General features: G+C 45.5%; 1 protein-coding gene across 1 annotated transcript; it reads right to left on the bottom strand.

Annotated features, from left to right (window-relative positions):
• Window positions 1-5,469: 5,469 nt before the first annotated feature.
• On the bottom strand, window positions 5,470-11,519 carry LOC148785038 (uncharacterized). Its single transcript, XM_088875205.1, has 6 exons — window positions 10,922-11,519; window positions 10,409-10,708; window positions 9,952-10,145; window positions 8,879-9,604; window positions 8,125-8,759; window positions 5,470-6,019 (listed from the first exon to the last, which is right to left on the bottom strand). Exons 1-6 carry the CDS (start codon window positions 11,517-11,519, stop codon window positions 5,470-5,472), a joined length of 3,003 nt encoding a protein of 1,000 aa, XP_088731331.1.
• Window positions 11,520-24,065: the final 12,546 nt, after the last annotated feature.

Here is a 24,065-nt window from a genome sequence, read left to right as displayed (position 1 = left end):
TTCGTCTAGCTGTCCGTCTTTGGGCAATTTTACAAAAGAATACTCTGGAACACTGATCACCACCCTTCATCCATTCCATCTTTGCTCTCTACTGTAGCATGATCTTCTCCAATTCGGCCGCCTTTGCATACACAAGCCGACTGCAGTGCTCCAACAGAAGAAATACCTCATCCTGTCTGTGCGAGCTTACCAATACCTGGGCCTGCTCCAGGAACCCCCTTGCCAGCTCAACATTATGGGAGATATCCCCTTTTTTTCTCCTCTGTTCTCGAAGAAGAGGTTTGAGTGCCTTGAGCTTGCGGGTGACTGAGAACATAGGCACTCCCATTATTAGATGTTGCCATATACTCTGCACGGTAGGAATAAAATCTGGTGAGAGAGTAAGGAAGTTGTCAAACCGGAACATACCTCCAAATCGCTGCTGATTATCCCCATTAATCACCATCGGCGAGTGATCCGATGTCCGTGGTGTGAGGCATTGATAGAACACTGATGGAAACCGCATAGTCCATGTATCATTGGTTAGTATACGATCAAGTCGCTTCCACAAGTTGCGAGGACCAGCACTTCGATTATGCCATGTGGTACATTCACCCTGCATCGGTAATGGTAAAAGCGCAGTATTCTGTAGGCACGTATTAAATTCCTCCATTGCCACCCTTATATCTCCCGACGTACCACAGACCTCATTGAGATCCCTGACTGCATTGAAGTCCTCCCCTACCAGCCAGGCTCGTCCGAGTGTTCACGTGCCAATGTTTCCAGTGTAGTCCATAAGTTCCTACGATCAATCATCTCAGAGGCACCATAAACGACAGTAATAATGATCGATTCACTATCAGCCCTTGTAGTAACACGACAATGCATAAATTGATTCCCTGAATCAAGTATATGAACATCAACAATATTTGCATCCCACGCTACCCAAATACGGTTACCCACAGATGCATAATCAACAAACCATTTCCAATGAGGAAGCAAAAACGACTGAATATTCAAAGCATTATTGATACGAACACGGGTTTCTAAAATGCCAATAAAATGTAACCTGTATTTCGAGACTAGCTCCTTTACTGCGAGCTGATGGTCTCTTTTATTCAGCCCCCGGACGTTCCATACTGCTATGTTCAACATGGGTCACTACTAGAGGGGTTGCATGTGTTAGGACCCCTAGTAGTTTCGTCTGCGTCATCAAGTCAATTCAATGCCTCAAATGGATTATAGATAACTACTTCCTTACCTTTCTCTTTATAGATAACCGCGACAGCTAATGGATTTTTCTTCTTTCAATTAAAAATGTCATTGCCATGGAGGAGGTGATAGAAGGAGGACCATGGTTGTTCCAAGGGCAGCCAATAGTACTCCAGAAATACACAAGTACCTGTATGGATTAAACTTCGGCACTTGCCTATGGAATACTGGACAACGGAAGGATTGAGTACATTTGCAAGTGGAGTGGGCAAGCCCCTATATCCAGATGATAAACCATGTCATAATCATGACACCGAATGAGGATGGAGGGGAAACACCGTGTAAGATAGATGTCGAATACGAATGGCTACCTCCGAAATGTATGAGTTGTATGATGATCTGACATATGACGAAAGATTGTGCAATGAATAAACCCCTTAAATCCACTAAACCACCGGTAGCTGTGTATGTGCCGAAAGCTATCATTCCCCAAACGCAACTGGCCAATGAAAGGAAAGCTTCGAATAATGATAAAATGAGAGTTGGTACTTCAAGAAACGAGGAGAAACAAAACGATAGGGGTACGGCAGTGCCTTCTCGTGGAGGTGGATTGAAGGCAAGTCGAGAGGAGAAGGGTAAGGAGATTGTAGTATATAATACATTCGATGCTCTACACTTAGTTGACGATGCAGATGATATAGCCCGGGGTCCTAATCAACGCAGCCCCATACTTCATGATCCATGTTGAACACAGCAATATGCAATGTTCGTGGCCTGAATAAAAGAGACCATCAGCAAGCAGTGAAGGACATCGTTGCTGAATTCAGGTTACAATTTCTCGGTCTTCTTGAAACTCGGGTTAGTATTAATAATGCAGCTCAAATTCAATCTTTTCTATTACCCCATTGAAAATGGTATGTGGATTATGGATCTTCTTGTAATCGGGTGTGGATTGCATGGGATGATAATTTTATTGATGTTGAAGTGGTTGAATGTGGAATGCAATTTATTCATTGTCTTATTAATATTCGTGCAATACATGAGTCAGTTGCTGTTACTGTCGCTTATGGAGCTACTAAGGTGGTTGATAGGAGAGAGTTATGGAGTGCCTTGGAAAATATAGCTATTTAGTGTGCTGATATCCCATGGTTGATTGGAGGGGACTTTAATGCAGTTCGCGACCTCAGCGAAGTCTGTGGCACATCAGGGGATATCCGAATAGCTATGGAAGACTTTAATGCAGCCATTCAGAATACAGGATTACTACCAGTACCCATGCAGGGAGAGTGGTACACATGGCACAACCATAGTGCGACACCACGGAACCTCTGGAAAAGATTGGACCGCACGATTCCCTAACACATTCTATTCGGTCCTTACACCACGCACTTCAGACCACTCACCGATGGTAATATATGGGGACCGACAACAGCAGTATGGAGGTATGTTCCGATTCGATAACTACCTCGCTCGTTCACCTGAGTTTATTCCTAGTGTGCGGAATATATGGCAACATAACATTGTTGGTACGCCTATGTATGCTGTGGCATGCAAACTCAAAGCATTGAAACCAATATTCCGAGAGCAAAGGAGAAATAAAGGGGATCTATCACACAATGTTCAAATGGAGAAGGGGTTTCTTGAAGCAGCACAAGTTCTTGTTAGCTCAAGAAGACGAGATGAGCTATTCATACAACTAGAACACTGTTGTCGACTCGTACTGGCCAAAGCAACAAAACTGGAGCAAATTATGCTACAACAACGAGCGAAGATACAGTGGATGAAGGGAGGTGATCAGTGCTCCCGAGTGTTCTTTCGGAAGATTACCCAACGAAGATCATCAAGGAGGATCTTCCAGATCAACGATGACTAGGGATCCACTCACACAGGTCCAGAAGAAGTTATTAATCAGTTTGTCACATATTACCAAAACCTGCTAGGGGGAGATAGACGACGAACAATTATTGACATTCGATTTCTCAGACCGTTGGCTAGGCACATTCTGAGTAATGAGGAATCTACCGATTTACTGTTACCGTTCACACCAGCAGATGTCAAACAGGTGTTTTTTGACATTGCTGAGGACAAAGCCCCAGGCCCGGACGGATACTCATCGGGCTTCTTCAAAGCAGCATGGCCTATTGTTGGACAGGAAGTGACTTCGGCAGTACTGAACTTCTTTCGTACAGGCCGACTTCTGAAGCAGATAAATACTACACTGTTGGTGCTCCTTCCAAAAGTACATTCCCCTATGACGGTTAGTGATTTTCGGCCCATAGCATGCTGTAATGTGCTTTATAAGATCATTGCAAAGCTCATTGTCCAAAGGCTGAGTGTGATAATGGACAAACTGATCAGTCCATGCCAAGCGGCATTTGTGCCGGGACGCAGCATTGGAGATAACATCATGCTAGCACAGGAACTCTTTACGGGTTATAACCAGACTTGTCTACCTCCTAGATGTGCTCTAAAAGTTAACATCCGGAAGGCATATGACACAGTGGATTGGGACTTCCTGATAGTAGTTATGGAGATGTTTGGGTTCCCTAGTACTTTCGTGAAGTGGATTGAGGAGTGTGTGACAACACCTTCATTCTCTATTGGGCTAAATGGGAAGCCCCATGGATTCTTTCGAGGAGCCAGAGGACTTCGGCAGGGTGACCCTCTATCACCCTACCTTTTTGTACTTGTGATGGAAGTCCTCCATTTGGGCTTCCTGCAGTTGATTGATCAGGAGGAGAGATTTTCCTATCATTGGAAATGCGAGGCAGCCAGGGTCTTTTAGTTGGGATTTGCTGATGATGTGATATTATTTTGCCGTGCTGATATGGACTCTCTAAGAATCTTTAAAGCAGGTCTGGATCGTTTTGCCGAATGGTCGGGTCTCAGACTGAACGTGCAGAAAAGCCACCTGATTATCTCACGCTCAGCACAAGCACTGCGTGAGGAGATGTTGGCGCTACTTGGATTTCAGGAAGGGATTCTTCCAATGAGGTATCTGAGGTTACCACTTATATCGTCTCGACTAACTATTGCAGATTGCCGGCCACTATTACTGAAGATTGACAAACGGATTGCTGGTTGGGAGGTACCACTTTGTCTTATGCTGGTAGAGTACAAATTATTAAATCTGTACTTACAGCAATGAGTGTTTATTGGGCATCGACATTTATATTACCCAAGAAAGTTATTAATGAAATTGAGAAACGGTTGCGAGCTTTCTTGTGGAAGGGAATGACGAATAGTGGTTATGCCAAGGTTGCGTGGAAAGATATATGCCGACCAAAGGAGGAGGGAGGACTTGGGTTCAAGGACATCAGTACCTTGAGCCGTGCATTGATGACAAAAAAACTATGTGACGTCATTAGATGCGACAGGACATCGATCTGGGTTGATTGGCTGCACCAGGGACGCCTACAACATACCTCCATATGGACGATTACGGACCAAAGAGGCTCATGGGGATGGAGGAAAATCCTCCGATTACGGATTTTTCTCCGAAATATGGTGGACTACCGGATTGGAGATGGGAGGAGTTTCCTCTTGTCGCAGGATCCATGGCACCACCTTGGCCCTCTTTGTGAATCTTTCCCACGAGGACCGAGGCTACTTAGAATAGATGAGTCATCCAGACTCAACACGGTGATTCATGAAGGAGTTTGGCAATGGCCCCTTATCACGGATCTTGAGTGTTTGGAGATCACACATGCACTCCCCACTATCTTGGAGGGGAAGACCGTATAATTTGGAGATTTGAGAATGATTGACCAATAGCATAGGCTATTTATGAGTTATTTGACCCACCAGGATCGAAAGTAGATTGGTCTTCACTACTTTCGGGATCACTTAAAATTCCACGTCACAACTTTATTCTATGGCTTGCCATCCAAGGCAAGTTGGCTACGACAGATAAACCATGGCTTGCTCACCTTGGCCCATGTATCCTATGCAATGAAGATTTGACAGAGACACATGCACATTTATTCTTCCAATGTAGATTCAGCCGAAGATGCCTCATGGAAATTCGAAGAACGATACGGTTCTTGTGGCACAATAGAGAGTGGAAAGATGACATTACATGGGCTTCACGGAGATGGAGGGGTAAACACATCATCAACATGTCTTATAGAGCACTACTTGCATCATGTGTGTACCACATTTGGAAGGAAAGAAACCTGAGACGATTCAATCACACCGAGAGGACGCCTACCACCATTGCATTACTGATCATTGAGGACATAAGACAGCGAATCCATAGCATCACACTATCTAGATTAGTCAGTACACCTTCATCTTCCTCACTTTCGGCCGGCGACGGGGAGACCGCTGGCGAAGCTCTGGTAGATAGTGAAGGTGATGGAACAGTGGCCGGCTGTCGAAAGAAGAACAACCATGGACGAAGGTTTGGAAACCAAGCCGTGCGTGTAGAGGACGATTGGTCGGGTCTTCCGCCGCCGGCTGAAACGGCCGTTTTTCCGCCGGCTGAGGGTAGGCCAAGGGTTCCTTTGGGGTAGATGGACAGACGACGGAGAAAGGTGGGAGTTTGGGAGCTGAAACCGCGATTTCAGATCCGAACATTGGAGGCGACGCGAGCTTGAAAAACGTCAATGGCGGACCGTCTTCTTCTTCGTTCAATCTGGACGAGTTTTTGAATCTTGCCTCCCGCGTCATTGACCACGGAGATGAGGCATCCATGGATGCGGTGAACGAGCTCAAAATCCGATGGCAAAAGCGACTTGGAGACAACACCAAGCCGCGGCAAATGACGACGATGGAGCGCGACCGTGAACGACCTGTCACCGGTGGTCTGCGCAAGGCGTTGCGATGCCTTATCCCACCAGATCCAGCGCAAACAACGGTCCGAAATACTGGTAAGGCACCGTCGACGCTCTAGCTCCCCGCGACAGTGACTGTGCGAGCTCCAACGACGGCGACTGGCGGAAATGGAGATCTCTCTTGTCGTCCAGCCAACCTTGGTGGTCGGAAAGTTGCAGGGAACGAGTCCGCAGCTGTGAGACCCCCAGGCGCGTTTTTCCGGCGATTTCGTGAGTGGACGGAATCTTCTCCGGCGACCGGTGACGTGTGCCGAAAATCTGATGTGGACGCCAAGGTGGATACGCCTGGAGCTGATGTGGCGGCGGAAGTGGGTGACAAGGATGGTGAGGTGGAAAATGAGAGGGCGGCTGACATCAGCCCTACTAGGGCTGATGTCATCCATGATGCTAGGGCTGAGGTCATCCATGATGCTAGGGCTGATGCCATCCATCCTAGGGCTGACATCACCAATTTTATGGGGGGAAAAAACAGCAACCTGGGGAAAAAATTGACACCAGTTCCCTTGTTTATTGGGAACATTCCGCTTCACACTAGTTCTAATGGGATTGTCAATGACAAAATTGCTGACGCATTCAACAATTCGTCCAGGAAAATGCTATCTTTCATTGCCCCAACGAAGCAAAATGGGGAGGTTGTAGTTTGTCCGTCACTTGATACTGTGCGTGACGAAGCCAAACGATGGAAATCTACGGCAGTGGGATACTTTATGGGTAAGCGGCCGTACTATCACCACTTAAAGGAGTTTGCCCATTTGATTTGGCCGGCGCTAAGAGAGGTCACAGCAACTGCTAATGGCTTCTTTTTCTTCCGATTTAAAACGGAAATCGATATGGAGGAGGTCATAGAAGGGGCTGTTTCAGGGACAACCAATTGTGTTGCAAAAGTGGGAATCGGGTATGGCTATGAGAAACTTTTTTTTTTTTTTTGGGTAAATGTAATTTGCATTATGAAAATAAAGGTACAATACAACAGTCAATTGGTTTATCCCTCGACAGGCCAAGGGATACGCCACAGTCTATAAAGAGCAATTTTACTAATGGAATTAGACATATTAATACTCCGTCGAACAGCAGCAAGGCATAATCTACTGAAACGGCATCGGAAGAAAAGGTGGCTATGTGTCTCCAATGCCTCCTCGTTATAAAGAATACACCCACCAAGATGTGTGAGCCATGGTCTGACGGTTGTCGGTAACTTTTCCTGAATAGCCATCCATAAGATAAATGAATGGCGTGGAATCTTCAAAGATCCCGAAAGTAGTGAAGTCCAGCCCACTTTCGGTTCTGGCAGGCAAAAAAGTCAGTAAAGTGCTTGGGTAGTGGGTTGCCCCTCAGGAAATCGCCAAATGATCGTATCATCGCCTCCATGAATCTGGGGTAGTGTATATGTGATTTGGAGGCATTCCAGATCCGTGATGAGGGGCCAGTGCCATTGGCCCCCTTCAATGACCGAAGAAAGCTTAGTGGAGTCTTCAAGTCCAAGTAAGTTCGGTCCGCATGGAAATCTAGGAAGCAGGGGTCCAAGTTGATGCCATGGATCCTTCCAAAGATAGAAGCTTCTCCCATCTCCAATATGAAGCTCCACCATTGGTTGGATAGAGCTGCGCAGACGAAGCATTTTTCTCCAACCCCACGATCCTCCCTATTCGCCAACTGTCCATATGGAGTTATTCCGTAATCGTCCGTGCTGCAACCACTCAACCCAGATAGATGTTCGGTCACATCTAATGACATCGCACAATTTTTTGTCATTAAGGCACGATTAAGAACACCAATATCTTTAATTCCTAAACCCCCTTCTTCTACCGGTTTGCAAATATCTTTCCACGCTACTTTGGCATATCCCGTCATTGAGGTTCCTTTCCATAGGAATGTTCGAAGGCGTTTCTCCACTTCCTTAATGACAACCTTTGGTAAGATAAATGCAGATGCCCAATACAAGCTCAGTGTTGAAAGTACAGATTTGATGATCTGTACCCGCCCAGCATATGATAATGATATTCCTTCCCATCCAGTAGTATGTGCATCAATTTTAGATAGAAGTGGCTGACAGTCGGAAATAGACAATCTAGATGAGAGTAGGGGGAGACCCAAGTACCTCATCGGAAGATGCCCCTCTTGAAAACCTAGCACTGCTAGCATATGTTCTCTCCTATCTTGTGCAGACCGGGATAGAATAAGGTGGCTCTTTTGTATATTCAACCGGAGGCCTGACCACTCGGCAAACCTGTCCAGTCCCATCTTGAACACTCTGACAGAGTCCATATCAGCTCTGCAGAAAAGTAGGAGATCATCTGCAAAACCCAATTGGAATACCCTAGCTGGCTCACACTTCCAATGGTAGGTGAATTGCATGTCCTGTTCAATAAGTTGTAAGAATTCCAGATGTAGAATTTCCATGACAAGCACAAAGAGGTAAGGAGATAAAGGGTCTCCTTGGCGTAGACCTCTCGCCCCATTAAAGAACCCGTGAGGTTTTCCATTGAGGCCAATCGAAAATGAGGCAGTCGTAATACACTCCTCAATCCATCTAATGAATGTAGTTGGAAAGTTGAAGAACTGTAGAACCGCAGCAAGGAAGTCCCACTCGACTGTGTCGTAGGCCTTTCTAATATCCACTTTAAGTGCACATCTTGGGGGAAGGCGTATCTGATATATCCTGTGAAAAGTTTCTGTGCTAACAAAATATTGTCCCCAATGCTTCTTCCCGGGATGAAGGCTGTTTGGCAGGGACTGATTAACTTGTCCAGAACCATACTCAATCGTTGGACAAGCAGTTTAGTAATGACCTTATATAAAACATTACAGCATGAGATTGATCTAAAGTCATTGACAGACATAGGGGTATGTACCTTGGGGATCAATGCCAAAAGTGTGGTGTTAACTTGTTTAAGGAGTTTCCCCGTAGTAAAGAAATCCAATACCGCCCTTGTAACTTCTGTACCCACAACTGGCCAAGCTGCCTTGAAGAAACCGGACGAGAAACCATCAGGGCCCGGAGTCTTATCCTCGGCAATGCCAAAAATGGCTAGCTTCACATCTTCTGGTGAGAAAGGTAGGATTAAATGGCTAGCCTCCTCATTGGATAGTATATGCCTCGCCCAAGGTCTGAGGTAAGTAATATCCACCAATAACCGACGTCTGTTACCTCCTAAGAGGTTCTGATAAAATGACACGAATTCTTGCACTACCTCACTCGGTTCTGTGTGAGTGGTACCATTCTCATCATTTATTTGCAAGATCCTCCTCACTGCCCGTCTCTGAGCGATCTTGCGAAAGAAGATCCGGGAGCATTGATCCCCTCCCTTCATCCATTGCATCTTGGCTCTCTGTTGTAGCATAATTTGCTCAAGTTTGACTGCTTTAGCGTACACTAGCCGGCAACAGTGTTCCAGAAAAAGGAAGAGCTCATTCTGCCTGTCTGAACTCACCAAGTTTTGTGCCTCTTCAAGGAACCCCTTCGCTAGTTGGACATTAAGTGTCAAGTCTCCCTTATTCCTCCTCTGCTGTCTAAAGACCGGTTTGAGGGCCTTTAGTTTACGTGACACTGCATACATGGGCACGCCAACCACCTCATGCTACCATATATTCTGTACACTAGGGATAAAATCAGGTGAATGGGTCAGATAATTGTCAAACCGAAACATACCTCCATTTTGTTGTTGTGTATCCCTATATAAGACTAATGGTGAGTGGTCAGAAGTCCGGGGCATAAGGCAATGATATGACGATGTAGGAAATCTTGCAAGCCACCGATCATTTGTAAGAATCCTATCCAGTCGCTTCCATAAAGTTCGTGTGGTCGTACTGTAGTTGTCCATGTATACCATTCACCTTGCATAGGTAGGGGCAATAACCCGGCCTCCTGAATGCCTGCATTAAATTCTTCCATGGCCATCCTTATATCTACCGAAATGCCACATACCTCATTAAGATCACGGACTGCGTTGAAATCCCCCCCCACCAGCCACGGCTCATCCGTACACTGTTGGGCTATTGTCCCTAGTGTAGTCCATAGGGCTCTTCGATCTATCACCTCAGATGCACCATAAACAATAGTAATAATAACAACTTCATTATCAGTCCTACTAGTAACACGGCAGTGCAGGAATTGTTCCCCTGAGTCAAGTACATGTACGTCAATAATATTTTCATCCCAGGCAAGCCATATACGGTTTCCAATAGTGGCATAATCGACAAACCATTTCCATTGAGGAAGCAGAAATGATTGAATAGGCATGAAATTATTTAATCGAACACGAGTTTCCAAAATGCCCAAAAAATGTAACCTGTATTAAGAGACAAGGTCCTTTAGTGCGAGTTGATGGTCCCTTTTATTCAGCCCGCGGACGTTCCACACAGCAATGTTCAACATGGATCACTTCTGACGGGGCTGCTAATGTTAGGACCCCTGGTTGGCTCTTCGACGTCATCTAGCAAATGTAAAGCATCAAAGGCATTATATATAACCACTTCCTTTCCTTTATCGCTATGTTGAGTTACATTGCGTTCAACATGAACATCATTCTCCTCTCGTCTCGGTGTCTCATCAGCTGTTTGGTTTAAAGTGCTGCTTCCCTTTTCAGGGGCGATTGGTTGGGGCGGGATGGTAGCTTTTTGTACGTAAACAGCTATCGGTGGCTTAGTCGGTTTGCGAGGTTTGTTCAATGTACAATCCTTAACTGAATGCCCCAACGTCATACAATCCGTGCATTTTGCGGGAAGCCATTCGTACTCAACATCTACCTTGCAAGGTGTCTCCCCACCATCTTCATCCGGTGTCATGATGATAATATGTTTTTCAATCTTTTGTGTTACATCAATCATCACGCATACACGAGCGAAGTCCAATCTCGTGCATGCTCTTGTAATTGCATCCGGGTAAAGAGGCTTACCCACTCCACTTGCAACAGTGCTCAGTCCTTCCGTCGTCCAGAATTCCATGGGAAGATGGCGAAGTTTGATCCAGACCGGTACTTGGCTATGCTTCAACTTCCTTATAGCCATCCCCGGTTCCCACTTCTGTAGTACAATCGGCTGTCCTTGATACAACCACGGACCTCCTTCAATCACATCCTCCATATCTATCACAGTTTTAAATCGAAAGAAAAAGAAGCCATTAACTGTCGCTGTAACCTCACGTAGAGCTGGCCATACCGAGTGAGCAAATTCTTTCAAGTGATGGTAGTACGGTCGTTTCCCCAGAAAATATCCTACCACTGTAGATTTCCAACGTTTAGACCCATCACGCACAATGTCCAAAGAAGGACGAACCACAATCTCCCCATTTTGTTTCGTTGGGGCAATGTACGTAAGCGTTTTACGGGATGAATTATTGAAAGCACGTGCAATTTTATCCTCATCTAAGTAATTGTCCGAGCTTGTATGTAAAGGAATATTCCCAATAAAAATACCCGAATGAGAATTGGAGACCTTGGTATTGCGAAAATTTTCGACCGAGTTACCTCCCATTGACGTGTTCTTCATCGTCATTTTGGAGGCCGTTATCGCTGAATCTGAAGGCAATTTCTACTGAATTTCCATTGAAATTTCACCCAACAACGCAGTAGACTATTGCTGCAATTTTTGCACCATTCCGAGCTCGTCTTCCGGATGTTTTCCGGCCAAAAACGCTGCAGAAAAACCTGGAATTTCTGCAGCAGATTCTGATTCTGCAGCAGCGTCATTCTGCTGTATTTCCATTGAATTCCCACCCAACAACGCTGTAGTTTGTTGCTGCGATTTTTGCGCCATTCCGAGTTCGTCTTCCGGCTGTTTTCCGGCACAAAACGGTGCAGAAAATGCTGTAATTTTTGCAGCAGAATCTGAAAATTCTGCAGCAGCGTTGCTGTTGTTTAACGGCTGTTTTGGCACTGCAGGATCGTCGAGGAGGCAACGCACAGTGCGTCTTGCAAGTGGCTGCACATGTCTAGGTGTTTTCGTCGGAAATCTCGCCGGCCGGCCATACTGCAATTTCCATTTCTGTTTCAGATCGGATAGCACTGCCATGGCTGCCACATCGCCTGAATTGACGACCTTATGAGCAAGGGTAAGAAATTCGAAGAAGTTGAAGTGTGGTTGGTATTTATCGCCGTGAAAGCCGTCAGCCATGGAAGCTTGGCCAAGGTTGTCGTCGCGTGGGTTTCCCGGCGAACGATTCGTCTCCTTGACGTTTCCAGTTCCCAAATCATCAGCACTCATAGTAGATGGTGAGTTTCGCTTTCCCATTGAGATCCATCATCGTGTATAGCAGCTTCGACATCAATGGCGTCAATGGCGGCGCCAAACCCTAAATTCGTTCCCGTCCATTCTTCGGCCAAGTTTCCACCTTTTTTTTCTAGTTGTGGTCGGGGCACTCTCCCAAAGAAGTCTATGTCATCAGATCGTGGATATACTCCGGTTGTCGACGGCTGAATCTCGGAAAACCCTTCATCTTCCACAGCCGTTTGTTGTGGAGAAAACCCTAATCTGCGCGGCTCCTTCCAACAGGTGTGGTCCGCGGCAAAATCGCATTCTTCCGCGTTCTGATTGAGAGCCACGGTCTCGAAGAATGTTGGGGTATCATCAGTCACCGGGAAATTGCCGGTCGATTGCACGGACAAGTCGTCTTCTTCCTCAAAAATCTGCCGCGGTTTACCGTGTTTCTCGCCATCACGGGTCATCCATCGACGGCCTCCCACTTTTCCAACCTCCACGTCACTGGCTGGAGTGTCTCCGTCCTCCTCCTCGTCGCCGGCAGCCATGTGCATGGAATGTGCATTACTGTGTGTTTGATATGGTGTGCTAGTGTGTGTTTTAGAGAGAGAATTTTTGTGGTCCATTTTTTTTCCTCAGCTATGAGAAAGTTGAAGCATACACAAGTGCCTGTCTGGATAAAACTACGACACCTTCCATTGGAATTCTGGACGACGGAAGGATTGAGTACTGTGGCTAGCGGTGTGGGTAAGCCACTATACCCTGATGCGATAACGAGGGCATGCACGAGACTGGACTTCGCTCGTGTATGCATGATGATTGATGTTACTCAGAAAATAGAAAAACATATTATCATAATGACGCCAGATGAAGATGGTGGGGAAACCCCATACAAGGTTGATATTGAATATGAATGGCTTCCCTCTAAATGCACAGGATGCATGACGTTGGGTCACTCGGTGAAGGAGTGTTCGTTGATCAACCCTCAGAAATAGACAAAGCCTCCGGTGAAAGTGTATGTACCAAAAGCAAATGTCCCCCCCTCCACCAGTCGCCGAGGAGAGAGAAAAGAAACACAAGACCGTGGTTGTAGTGGAGGATAAAGTGAGAGGAGATGAAGGTACAAAACAGAATAAACGCTACACCTCATCGCAGAAAGAGAAGGGTAAGGAAGTGGTTATTTTTAATCCTTTTGATGCTCTGAACTCACTGGACGACACAGAAAAGAATACTAGGGGTCCTAACACATGCAGCCCCTCTAGTAGTGATCCATGTTGAATCTCGCAGTGTGGAATGTCCGAGGGCTGAATAAGAGAGACCATCAGCTTGCATTAAAGGACCTTATCTCGGAATACATGTTAGATTTTATAGGCATCTTAGAAACTCGTGTTCGTATTAACAACGTCATGCATATTCAGTCTTTTTTGCTTCCTCATTGGAAATGGTTTGTTGATTATGCAACTGTGGGTAACCGTATTTGGGTAGCGTGGGATGATAATGTTGTGGACGTTCATATTCTTGATTTTTTTTGGGTAAATGTAATTTGCATTATGAAAATAAAGGTACAGTACAAGAGTTAATTGGTTTATCCCTCGACAGGCCAAGGGATACGCCACAATCTGTAAAGAGCAATTGTACTAATGGAATTAGACATATTAATACTCAAGATCCTCTGTCTAATATCATCTACAATGAAAGAAGCCAAAACGTTTGCCGGATGCTCAATTTGCTGGAATCGTCTCAAGTTTCTTTCTCGCCATATATGGTAGACGAGTGATCCAAGTAGTGCTCGATAGGCTGAATTAATAATATGCTTCCCTCTCTATTTTCTTGTTGCCCATTCGACGTCCCTTCCCCATTCCCGGTTGGGCCAAGGGACTCGAATAATCCGTCGAACAGCTGCAAGGCATAATCTAATGAATCGGCATCGGAAGAAGAGGTGGCTATGCGTCTCCAATGCCTCCTCGTTACAAAGAATACACCCACCAAGATGTGTGAGCCATGGTCTGTCAGTTGTCGGTAACTTTTCCTGAATAGCCATCCATAAGATAAATGAATGGCGTGGAATCTTCAAAGATCCCGAAAGTAGTGAAGTCCAGCCCATTTTCGGTTCAGGCGGGCAAAAAAGTCGGTAAAGTCCTCGCCATCTTAGACTTGAAGAATCAGCAAAACTCAGTTTGGTGATTTCAGCAGGAGAATGGCAATGGCCTACCATCACTGACTTTGAATGTTTGAAAATCACACATAACCTACCGCTTATTTTCGGAGGAGAGGATCGGGTGGTGTGGAGATGTGACGAAGGGCAACCTACTACTCAGGCCCTCTACCGATTATTCGCTCACCCTGAGCCGAAAGTAGGATGGTCTTCACTACTTTTGGGCTCCTTGAAGATTCCTCGTCATTCGTTCATCTTATGGCTAGCAATCCTTGGCAAACTACCTACCACAGACAAATCATGGCTATCTCACCTGGGGGTGTGCATATTGTGCGATGAGGGAGCTACGGAATCTCATCCACATTTATTCTTTCGATGCAGAATTAGTCGTCAGTGCCTTTATGAGATTCGCAGAAGGATTCGCTTTCATTGGCCCAATAGAGATTGGGCAACAGATATTGAATGGGCGACACGGAAATGGAGAGGTAAGCACATTATTAATAGAGCTTACCGCACACTACTGGCAGCGTGTGTCTACCACATATGGAAGGAGAGGAACTTGAGGAGATTTGATCATACTGAGCGGACACCGGCCACATTGAGCATCCTAATCATCAATGACGTCAGACAGAGGATTCTTAGCATTGATTTAGCATCGTCAGTCAGTACACGAGCATTGTAAAGATTATGGCGTATCCCTTGGGTAGAGGGAGAAACCAGTTGATAATCCCATGTTGTACTGTACCATTACTCTTTATTAATGAAATTTACATTTACCCAAAAAAAGTGCTTGGGTAGTGGGTTGCCCCTCAGGAAATCGCCAAATGATTCTATCATCGCCTCCATGAATCTGGGGTAGTGTATATGTGATTTGAAGGCATTCCAGATCCATGATGAGGGGCCAGTGCCATTGGCCTCCGTCAATGACCGAAGAAAGCTTAGTGGAGTCTTCAAGTCTAAGTAAGATCGGTCCGCGTGGAAATCTAGGAAGCAGGGGTCCAAGTTGATGCCATGGATCCTTCCACAGATAGAAGCTTCTCCCATCTCCAATATGAAGCTCCACCATTGGTTGTATAGATCTGCGCAGACGAAGCATTTTTCTCCAACCCCACGATCCTCCATGTTCGCCAACTGTCCATATGGAGTTATTCCGTAATCGTCCGTGCTGCAACCACTCAACCCAGATAGATGTTCGGTCACATCTAATGACATCGCACAATTTTTTTGTCATTAAGGCACGATTAAGAATACCAATATCTTTAATTCCTAAACCTCCTTCTTCAACCGGTTTGCAAATATCTTTCCACGCTACTTTGGCATATCCCATCATAGAGGTTCCTTTCCATAGGAATGTTCGAAGGCGTTTCTCCACTTCCTTAATGACAGCCTTTGGTAAGATAAATGCAGATGCCCAATACAAGCTCAGTGTTGAAAGTACAGATTTGATGATCTGTACCTGCCCAGCATATGATAATGATATTCCTTCCCATCCAGTAATACGTGCATCAATTTTAGATAGAAGTGGCTGACAGTCGGAAATAGACAATCTAGATGAGAGTAGGGGGAGACCCAAGTACCTCATCGGGAGATGCCCCTCTTGAAAACCCAGCACTGCTAACATCTGTTCTCTCCTATCTTGTGCAGACCGGGATAGAATAAGATGACTCTTTTGTATATTCAACTGGAGGCCTGACCACTCTGCAAATCTGTCCAGTCCCATCTTGAACACTCTTACTGAGTCCATATCAGCTCTGCAAAAGAGTAGGAGATCATCTGCAAAACCCAATTGGAATACCCTAGCTGGCTCACACTTCCAATGGTAGGTGAATTGCATGTCCTGTTCAATAAGTTGTAAGAATTCCAAATGTAGAATTTCCATGACAAGCACAAAGAGGTAAGGAGATAAAGGGTCTCCTTGGCGTAGACCTCTCGCCCCATTAAAAAACCCGTGAGGTTTTCCATTGAGGCCAATCGAAAATGAGGCCGTCATAATGCACTCCTCAATCCATCTAATGAATGTAGTTGGAAAGTTGAAGAACTGTAAAACTGCAGCAAGGAAGTCCCATTCGACTGTGTCGTAGGCCTTTCTAATATCCACTTTAAGAAGGCGTATCTGATTATATCCTGTGAACAGTTCCTGTGCTAACAAAAATTGTCCCCAATGCTTCTTCCCGGGATGAAGGCTGTTTGGCAGGGACTGATTAACTTGTCCAGAACCATACTCAACCGTTGGACAAGCAGTTTAGTAATGACCTTATATAAAACATTACAGCATGAGATTGGTCTAAAATCATTGACAGACATAGGAGTATGTACCTTAGGGATCAATGCCAAAAGTGTGGTGTTAACTTGTTTAAGGAGTTTCCCCGTAGTAAAGAAATCCAATACTGCCCTTGTAACTTCTGTACCCACAACTGGCCAAGTTGCCTTGAAGAAGCCGGACGAGAAACCATCAGGGCCCGGAGCCTTATCCTCGGCAATGTAAAAAATGGCTAGTTTCACATCTTCCCGTGAGAAAGGTAGGGTTAAGTGGCTAGCTTCCTCATTGGATAGTATATGCCTCCCCCAAGGTCTGAGGTACTTAATATCCACCAATAACCGATGTCTGTTACCTCCTAAAAGGTTCTGATAAAATGACACGAATTCTTGCACGACCTCACTCGGTTCTGTGTGAGTGGTACCATTCTCATCATTTATTTGCAAGATCCTCCTCACTGCCCATCTCTGAGCGATTTTGCGAAAGTAGATCCGGGAGCATTGGTCCCCTCCCTTCATCCATTGCAACTTGGCTCTCTGTTGTAGCATAATTTGCTCAAGTTTGGCTGCTTTAGCGTACACTAGCCGGCAGCAATGTTCTAGAAAGAGGAAGAGCTCATTCCGCCTGTCTGAACTCACCAAGTTTTGTGCCTCTTCAAGGAACCCCTTCGCTAATTGGACATTAAGGGTCAAGTCTCCCTTATTCCTCCTCTGCTGTCTAAAGACCGGTTTGAGGGCCTTTAGTTTACGTGACACTGCATACAGGGGCACTCCAACCACCTCATGCTGCCATATATTCTGGACACTGGGGATAAAATCAGGCGAATGGGCCAGATAATTGTCAAACCGAAACATACCTCCATTTTGTTGTTGTGTATCCCCATGTAAGACTAATGGTGAGTGGTCAGAAGTCCGGGGCGTAAGGCAATGATATGACAATGTAGGAAATCTTGCAAGCCACCGATCATTTATAAGAATCCGATCCAGTCGCTTCCATAAACTTTGTGGGGTCGTACTGTAGTTGTGCCATGTATACCATTCACCTTGCATAGGTAGAGGCAGTAACCCAGCCTCCTGAATGCTAGCATTAAATTCTTCCATGGCCATCCTTATATCTCCCGAAATGCCACATACCTCATTAAGATCACGGACTGCATTGAAATCCCCGCCCACCAGCCACGGCTCATCCGTACACTGTTGGGCCATTGTCCCTAGTGCAGTCCATAGGGCTCTTCGATCTATCACCTCAGATGCACCATAAACAATAGTAATCATAACAACTTCATTATCAGTCCTACTAGTAACACGACAGTGTAGGAATTGTTCCCCTGAGTCAAGTACATGTACGTCAATAATATTTTCATCCCAGGCAAGCCATATACGGTTTCCAATAGTGGCATAATCGACAAACCATTTCCATTGAGGAAGCAGAAATGACTGAATAGGCATGACATTATTTAATCGAACACGAGTTTCCAAAATGTCCAAAAAATGTAACCTGTAATCAGAGACAAGGTCCTGTAGTGCGAGTTGATGGTCCCTTTTATTCAGCCCGCGGACGTTCCACACAGCAATGTTCAACATGGATCACTTTTGACCGGGCTGCTAATGTTAGGACCCCTGGTTGGCTCTTCGGCGTCATCTAGCAAATGTAAAGCATCAAAGGCATTATAAATAACCACTTCCTTTCCCTTATCGCTATGTTGAGATACATTGCGTTCAACATGAACATCATTCTCCTCTCGTCTCGGTGTCTCATTAGCTGTATGGTTTAAAGTGCTGCTTCCTTTTTCAGGAGCGGTTGGTTGAGGAGGGATGGTAGCTTTTTGTACATAAACAGCTATCGGTGGCTTAGTCGGTTTGCGAGGTTTGTTCACTGTACAATCCTTAATCGAATGCCCCAACGTCATACAATCCGTGCATTTTGCGGGAAGCCATTCGTACTCAACATCTACCTTGCAAGGTGTCTCCCCACCATCTTCATCCGGTGTCATGATGATAATATGTTTTTCAATCTTTTGTGTTACATCAATCATCACGCATACACGAGCGAAGTCCAATCTCATGCATGCTCTTGTAATTGCATCCGGGTAAAGTGGCTTACCAACTCCACTTGCAACAGTGCTCAATCCTTCCGTCGTCCAGAATTCCATGGGGAGATGGCGAAGTTTGATCCAGACCAGTACTTGGGTATGCTTCAACTTCCTCATAGCCATCCCCGGTTCCCACTTCTGTAGTACAATCGGCTGTCCTTGAAACAACCACGGACCTCCTTCAATCACTTCCTCCATATCTATCACAGTTTTAAATCGAAAGAAAAAGAAGCCATTAACTGTCGCTGTAACCTCACGTAGAGCTGGCCAAACCGAGTGAGCAAATTCTTTCAAGTGATGGTAGTACGGTCGTTTCCCCAGAAAATATCCTACCGCCGTAGATTTCCATCGTTTTGACCCTTCACGCACAATGTCCAAAGAAGGGCGAACCACAATCTCCCCATTTTGTTTCGTTGGGGCAATGTACGTAAGCGTTTTATGGGATGAATTATTGAAAGCACGTGCAATTTTATCCTCATCTAAGTAATTGTCCGAGCTTGTATGTAAAGGAATATTCCCAATAAAAATACCCGAATGAGAATTGCAGACCTTGGTATTGCGAGAATTTTCGACCGAGTTACCTCCCATTGACGTGGTCTTCATCAACATTTTGGAGGCCGTTATCGCTGAATCTGAAGGCAATTTCTGCTGAATTTCCATTGAAATTTCACCCAACAACGCAGTAGATTGTTGCTGCGATTTTTGCACCATTTCGAGCTCGTCTTCCGCATGTTTTCCGGCCAAAAACGCTGCAGAAAAATCTGAAATTTCTGCAGCAGATTCTGATTCTGCAGCAGCGTCATTCTGCTATATTTCCATTGTATTCCCTCCCAACAACGCTGTATATTGTTGCTGCGATTTTTGCGCCATTCCGAGTTCGTTTTCCGGCACACAACGCTGCAGAAAAATCTGGATTTTCTGCAGCAGAATCTGAAAATTCTGCAGCAGCGTTGCTGTTGTTTAGCGGCTGTTTTGGCACTGTAGGATCGTCGAGAAGGCATCGCACAACACGTCTCACAGTTGGCTGCACATGTCTAGGAGTTTTCGCCGGAATTCTCGCCGGCCGGCCATACTGCAATTCCCATTTCTGTTTCAGATCGGACAGCGCTGCCATGGCTGCCACATCGCCTGTCGAGGGATAAACCAATTGACTGTTGTACTGTACCTTTATTTTCATAATGCAAATTACATTTACCCAAAAAAACTTTCATTACACATCTTGGGGGAAGACGTATCTGGTTATAGCCCGTGAATAGTTCTTGCGCTAGCATTATGTTATCTCCAATGCTTCTTCCTGGGATAAATGCTGCCTGACAGGGACTAATGATCTTGTCCAATACCCCACTTAGTCGTTGGACAAGGAGTTTAGCAATAATTTTGTATAAGACATTGCAGCATGAGATGGGTCTAAAATCACCAACTGACATAGGTGTGTGTACCTTAGGAATCAATGCCAAGAGTGTGCAATTGGTCTGTTTAAGGAGATTTCCCATAGCAAAGAAGTCCAAAACCGCCCTTGTAACTTCATCCCCCACCACTGGCCAAGCTGCTTTAAAGAATCCTGATGAGAAGCCATCAGGTCCCGGTGCCTTATCCTCGGCGATGTCAAACACTGCCTGCTTAACATCATCTGGTGAAAATGGCAAGAGGAGGAGACCAGTTTCCTCAACGGTAAGAATATGCCTCGCCCACGGCCTAAGGTATCGAATATCCACTGGAACTTTTCTTCTGGTACCTCTTAAGAGGTTCTGATAGTATGAGATAAATTCATGAACATTTCCCCTTGTTCCGTGTAGATGTTGCCATTCTCATCATTGATCTGTAAGATTTTCCTTGTCACTCTTCTATGAGCAATCTTACGAAAGAAGACCCTAGAGCATTGGTCACCATCCTTTTTTTTTTTTTGGGGTAAGTGTAATTTTCATTAAAAAAAGAGAGAAGTATAGTACAACAATGTCCCTTATTAGGCGTTTCCCTCGACAGGCCAAGGGATACGCCACAGTCTATACAAGGCACATGTGCTAATAGAGCTAGGTAGCTTAATACTGAGTATACGTTGCCGAACATCTTCTACTATTAAGTTGCCCACTACACTCGGTGGCCTCTCCTCGTGTTCAAACCGTCTCAGGTTTCTCTCCCTCCAAATATGGTAAACACAAGATCCTAGCAGGCATCGGTAGGACATATTGATGATGTGCTTCCCACGCCATTTTCTTGCACCCCATTCAACATCTCTGACCCAATCCCTATTAGGCCACTGGAATCGTACAATGCGCCGAATACTATTGAGGCATCTTCTACTGAATCTGCAGTGGAAAATCAGGTGGTTATGTGACTCCACCATGTCTTCATTGCACAGCACGCAGCACCCAAGATGGGAAAGCCATGGTTTATCTGTCGTTGCTAGCTTCTCCAGGATAGCTAGCCAAAGGATAAACAAATGTCGCGGGATCTTCAAAGAACCCGAAAGTAGAGAAATCCAACCTACTTTCGGTCCTACTGGTATCATAGCCCGATAGAACTCCTGGGTAGTGGGTTTCCCACTCGAACCCTTCCATATAATACGATCTGTACCCCCATGGATTCGAGGCAGCACGTGTGTAATCTCCACATATTCCATGTCTGTAATCAATGGCCAGTGCCAATGGCCCTCATAGATAACTGAGCTCAACTTGGTAGACTCATGCAATCCCAGACTGTTGGGTCCCCGCGGAAATCTGTTGAAGAGGGGCCCAAGGTGATGCCAGGGATCCTTCCATAAGAAAAATTCATTTCCATTGCCAATACGATATTCCACCACTGAGCGTAACCAACCTCTCAATCGCAAAATTTTTCTCCATCCCCATGGCCCACGATTCTCCGGGATAGTCCATATTGAATCATCTCGTAGGCGGCTATGTCGCAACCACTCGACCCAGATAGAAGTCCTATCACATCGGATGACTTCACTGAGCTTTTTGCACATCAATGCTCGATTAAGGGTACTCATATCCTTAAGGCCAAGGCCTCCCTCCTCTTTTGGCTTGCAAATCTCCTTCCATGCAACTTTAGGGTATCCACTATTTCCCGTACCTCTCCATAAGAAGACTCGCAATCTCTTCTCAATGTCTTTAATGATCCCTTTTGGCAAAATAAATGCCGAAGCCCAATAGACACCCAGAGCCACAAGGACAGATTTAATGATTTGTACCCTGCCCGCATATGACAGTGCCAATCCCTCCCAACCATTGATACGTGTATCGATCTTGTTCAGTAATGGTTGGCAGTCGGCGATAGTTAATCGAGAAGAGATCAATGGTAGACCCAAATACCTCATCGGTAAGTGGCCTTCCTGAAATCCTAACACCGAAAGCAATTCCTCTCGTATATTTTGGGCTGAACGGGATATAATGATATGGCTTTTTTCAACATTGAGTCTTAGCCCCGACCAATCGGCAAATCTATCCAATCCGGATTTGAAGACCCGAACAGATTCAGTATTGGCTCGGCAGAATAGGAGTAAGTCATCAGCAAACCCCAGTTGGAAGAGTCTAAGATCGGCACACTTCCAATGGAATGCAAAGTTCATGTCCTGCTCGATCAGCTGTAGAATTCCCATGTGTAGAACCTCCATCACAAGGACGAATAGATATGGCGATAAGGGGTCGCCCTGTCGAAGCCCTCTGGCACCCGCAAAATAACCATGTGGCTTTCCGTTCATCCCTACCGAAAAGGATGGTGAGCTGATACACTCCTCAATCCATCGACTGAATATCTCTGGGAAGCCAAATAGCTGAAGCACCGATAGCAGGAAATCCCACTCGACAGTGTCATACGCCTTTCGGATATCAACTTTCAAAGCACATCTCGGTGGGAGTCGGGCCTGATTATAACCAGTGAAGAGTTCCTGTGCTAACATAACATTGTCCCCTATGCTCCGGCCAGGAACAAACGCTGCTTGGCAGGGGCTGATAATCTTGTCCAAAACCACACTCAATTTTTGGACAATAAGTTTAGCAATGATTTTATAAAGAACGTTACAGCAGGAGATAGGGCGAAAATCTGCGACAGACGTGGGCGAGTGTACCTTGGGGATAACCGTCAATATTGTGCTATTAATATGCTTAAGAAGCTTCCCCGTAGAAAAGAACTCCAGGACTGCCTTCGTTACCTCCTGTCCCACCACCGGCCAGGCGTTTTTATAGAATCCTGATGAATACCCATCAGGTCCAGGTGCTTTATCCTCGCCGATGTCGAAAACAGCTTTTTTTATATCCTCTGCACTGAATGGTTCCAGTAGGTGGCCTGCCTCCTCAGTTGTTATGATATGCCTCGCCCAAGGCCTAAGAAACCGAAGGTCCATCACCCTCTGACGCCTGTCTCCCCCTAGCAAGGACTGATAGTAGGAGATAAATTCATGTATGACTGCATTTGGTTCCGTGATTGTAATTCCTTGGGCATCATTAATTTGCAAGATTCGTCTAGCTCATCTTGTCTGTGTGAGCTTACCAATACCTGGGCTTGCTCCAGGAACCCCCTTGCCAGCTCAACATTATGGGAGATATCCCCTTTTTTTCTCCTCTGTTCTCGAAGAAGAGGTTTGAGTGCCTTGAGCTTGCGGGTGACTGAGAACATAGGCACTCCCATTATTTGATGTTGCCATATACTCTGCACGGTAGGAATAAACTCTGGTGAGAGAGTAAGGAAGTTGTCCAACCGGAACATACCTCCAAATCGCTGCTGGTTATCCCCATTAATCACCATCTGCGAGTGATCCGATGTCCGTGGTGTGAGGCATTGATAGAACACTTATGGAAACCGCATAGTCCATGTATCATTGGTTAGTAGACGATCAAGTCGCTTCCACAAGTTGCGAGGACCAGCACTTCGGTTATGCCATGTGTACCATTCACCCTGCATCGGTAATGGTAAAAGCGCAGTATTCTGTAGGCACGTATTAAACTCCTCCATCGCCACCCTTATATCTCCCGACGTACCACAGACCTCACTGAGATCCCTGACTGCATTGAAGTCACCCCCTACCAGCCAGGGCTCGTCCGCGTGTTCATGTGCCAATGTTTCCAGTGTAGTCCATAAGTTCCTACGATCAATCATCTCAGAGGCACCATAAACGACAGTAATAATGATCGATTCACTATCAACCCTTGTAGTAACACGACAATGCATAAATTGATTCCCTGAATCAAGTATATGAACATCAACAATATTTGCATCCCACGCTACCCCAATACGGTTACCCACAGATGCATAATCAACAAACCATTTCCAATGAGGAAGCAAAAACGACTGAATATTCAAAGCATTATTGATACGAACACGAGTTTCTAATATGCCAATAAA

The sequence above is a fragment of the Sesamum indicum genome, linkage group LG11 (genome assembly GCF_026168435.1).
Source record: "Sesamum indicum cultivar Baizhima isolate 11 linkage group LG11, ASM2616843v1, whole genome shotgun sequence".
NCBI classification, from domain to species: domain Eukaryota; kingdom Viridiplantae; phylum Streptophyta; class Magnoliopsida; order Lamiales; family Pedaliaceae; genus Sesamum; species Sesamum indicum.
The sequence above is the reverse complement of the archived record's forward strand: the minus strand, read 5'-3'. Positions and strand labels throughout refer to the sequence as shown.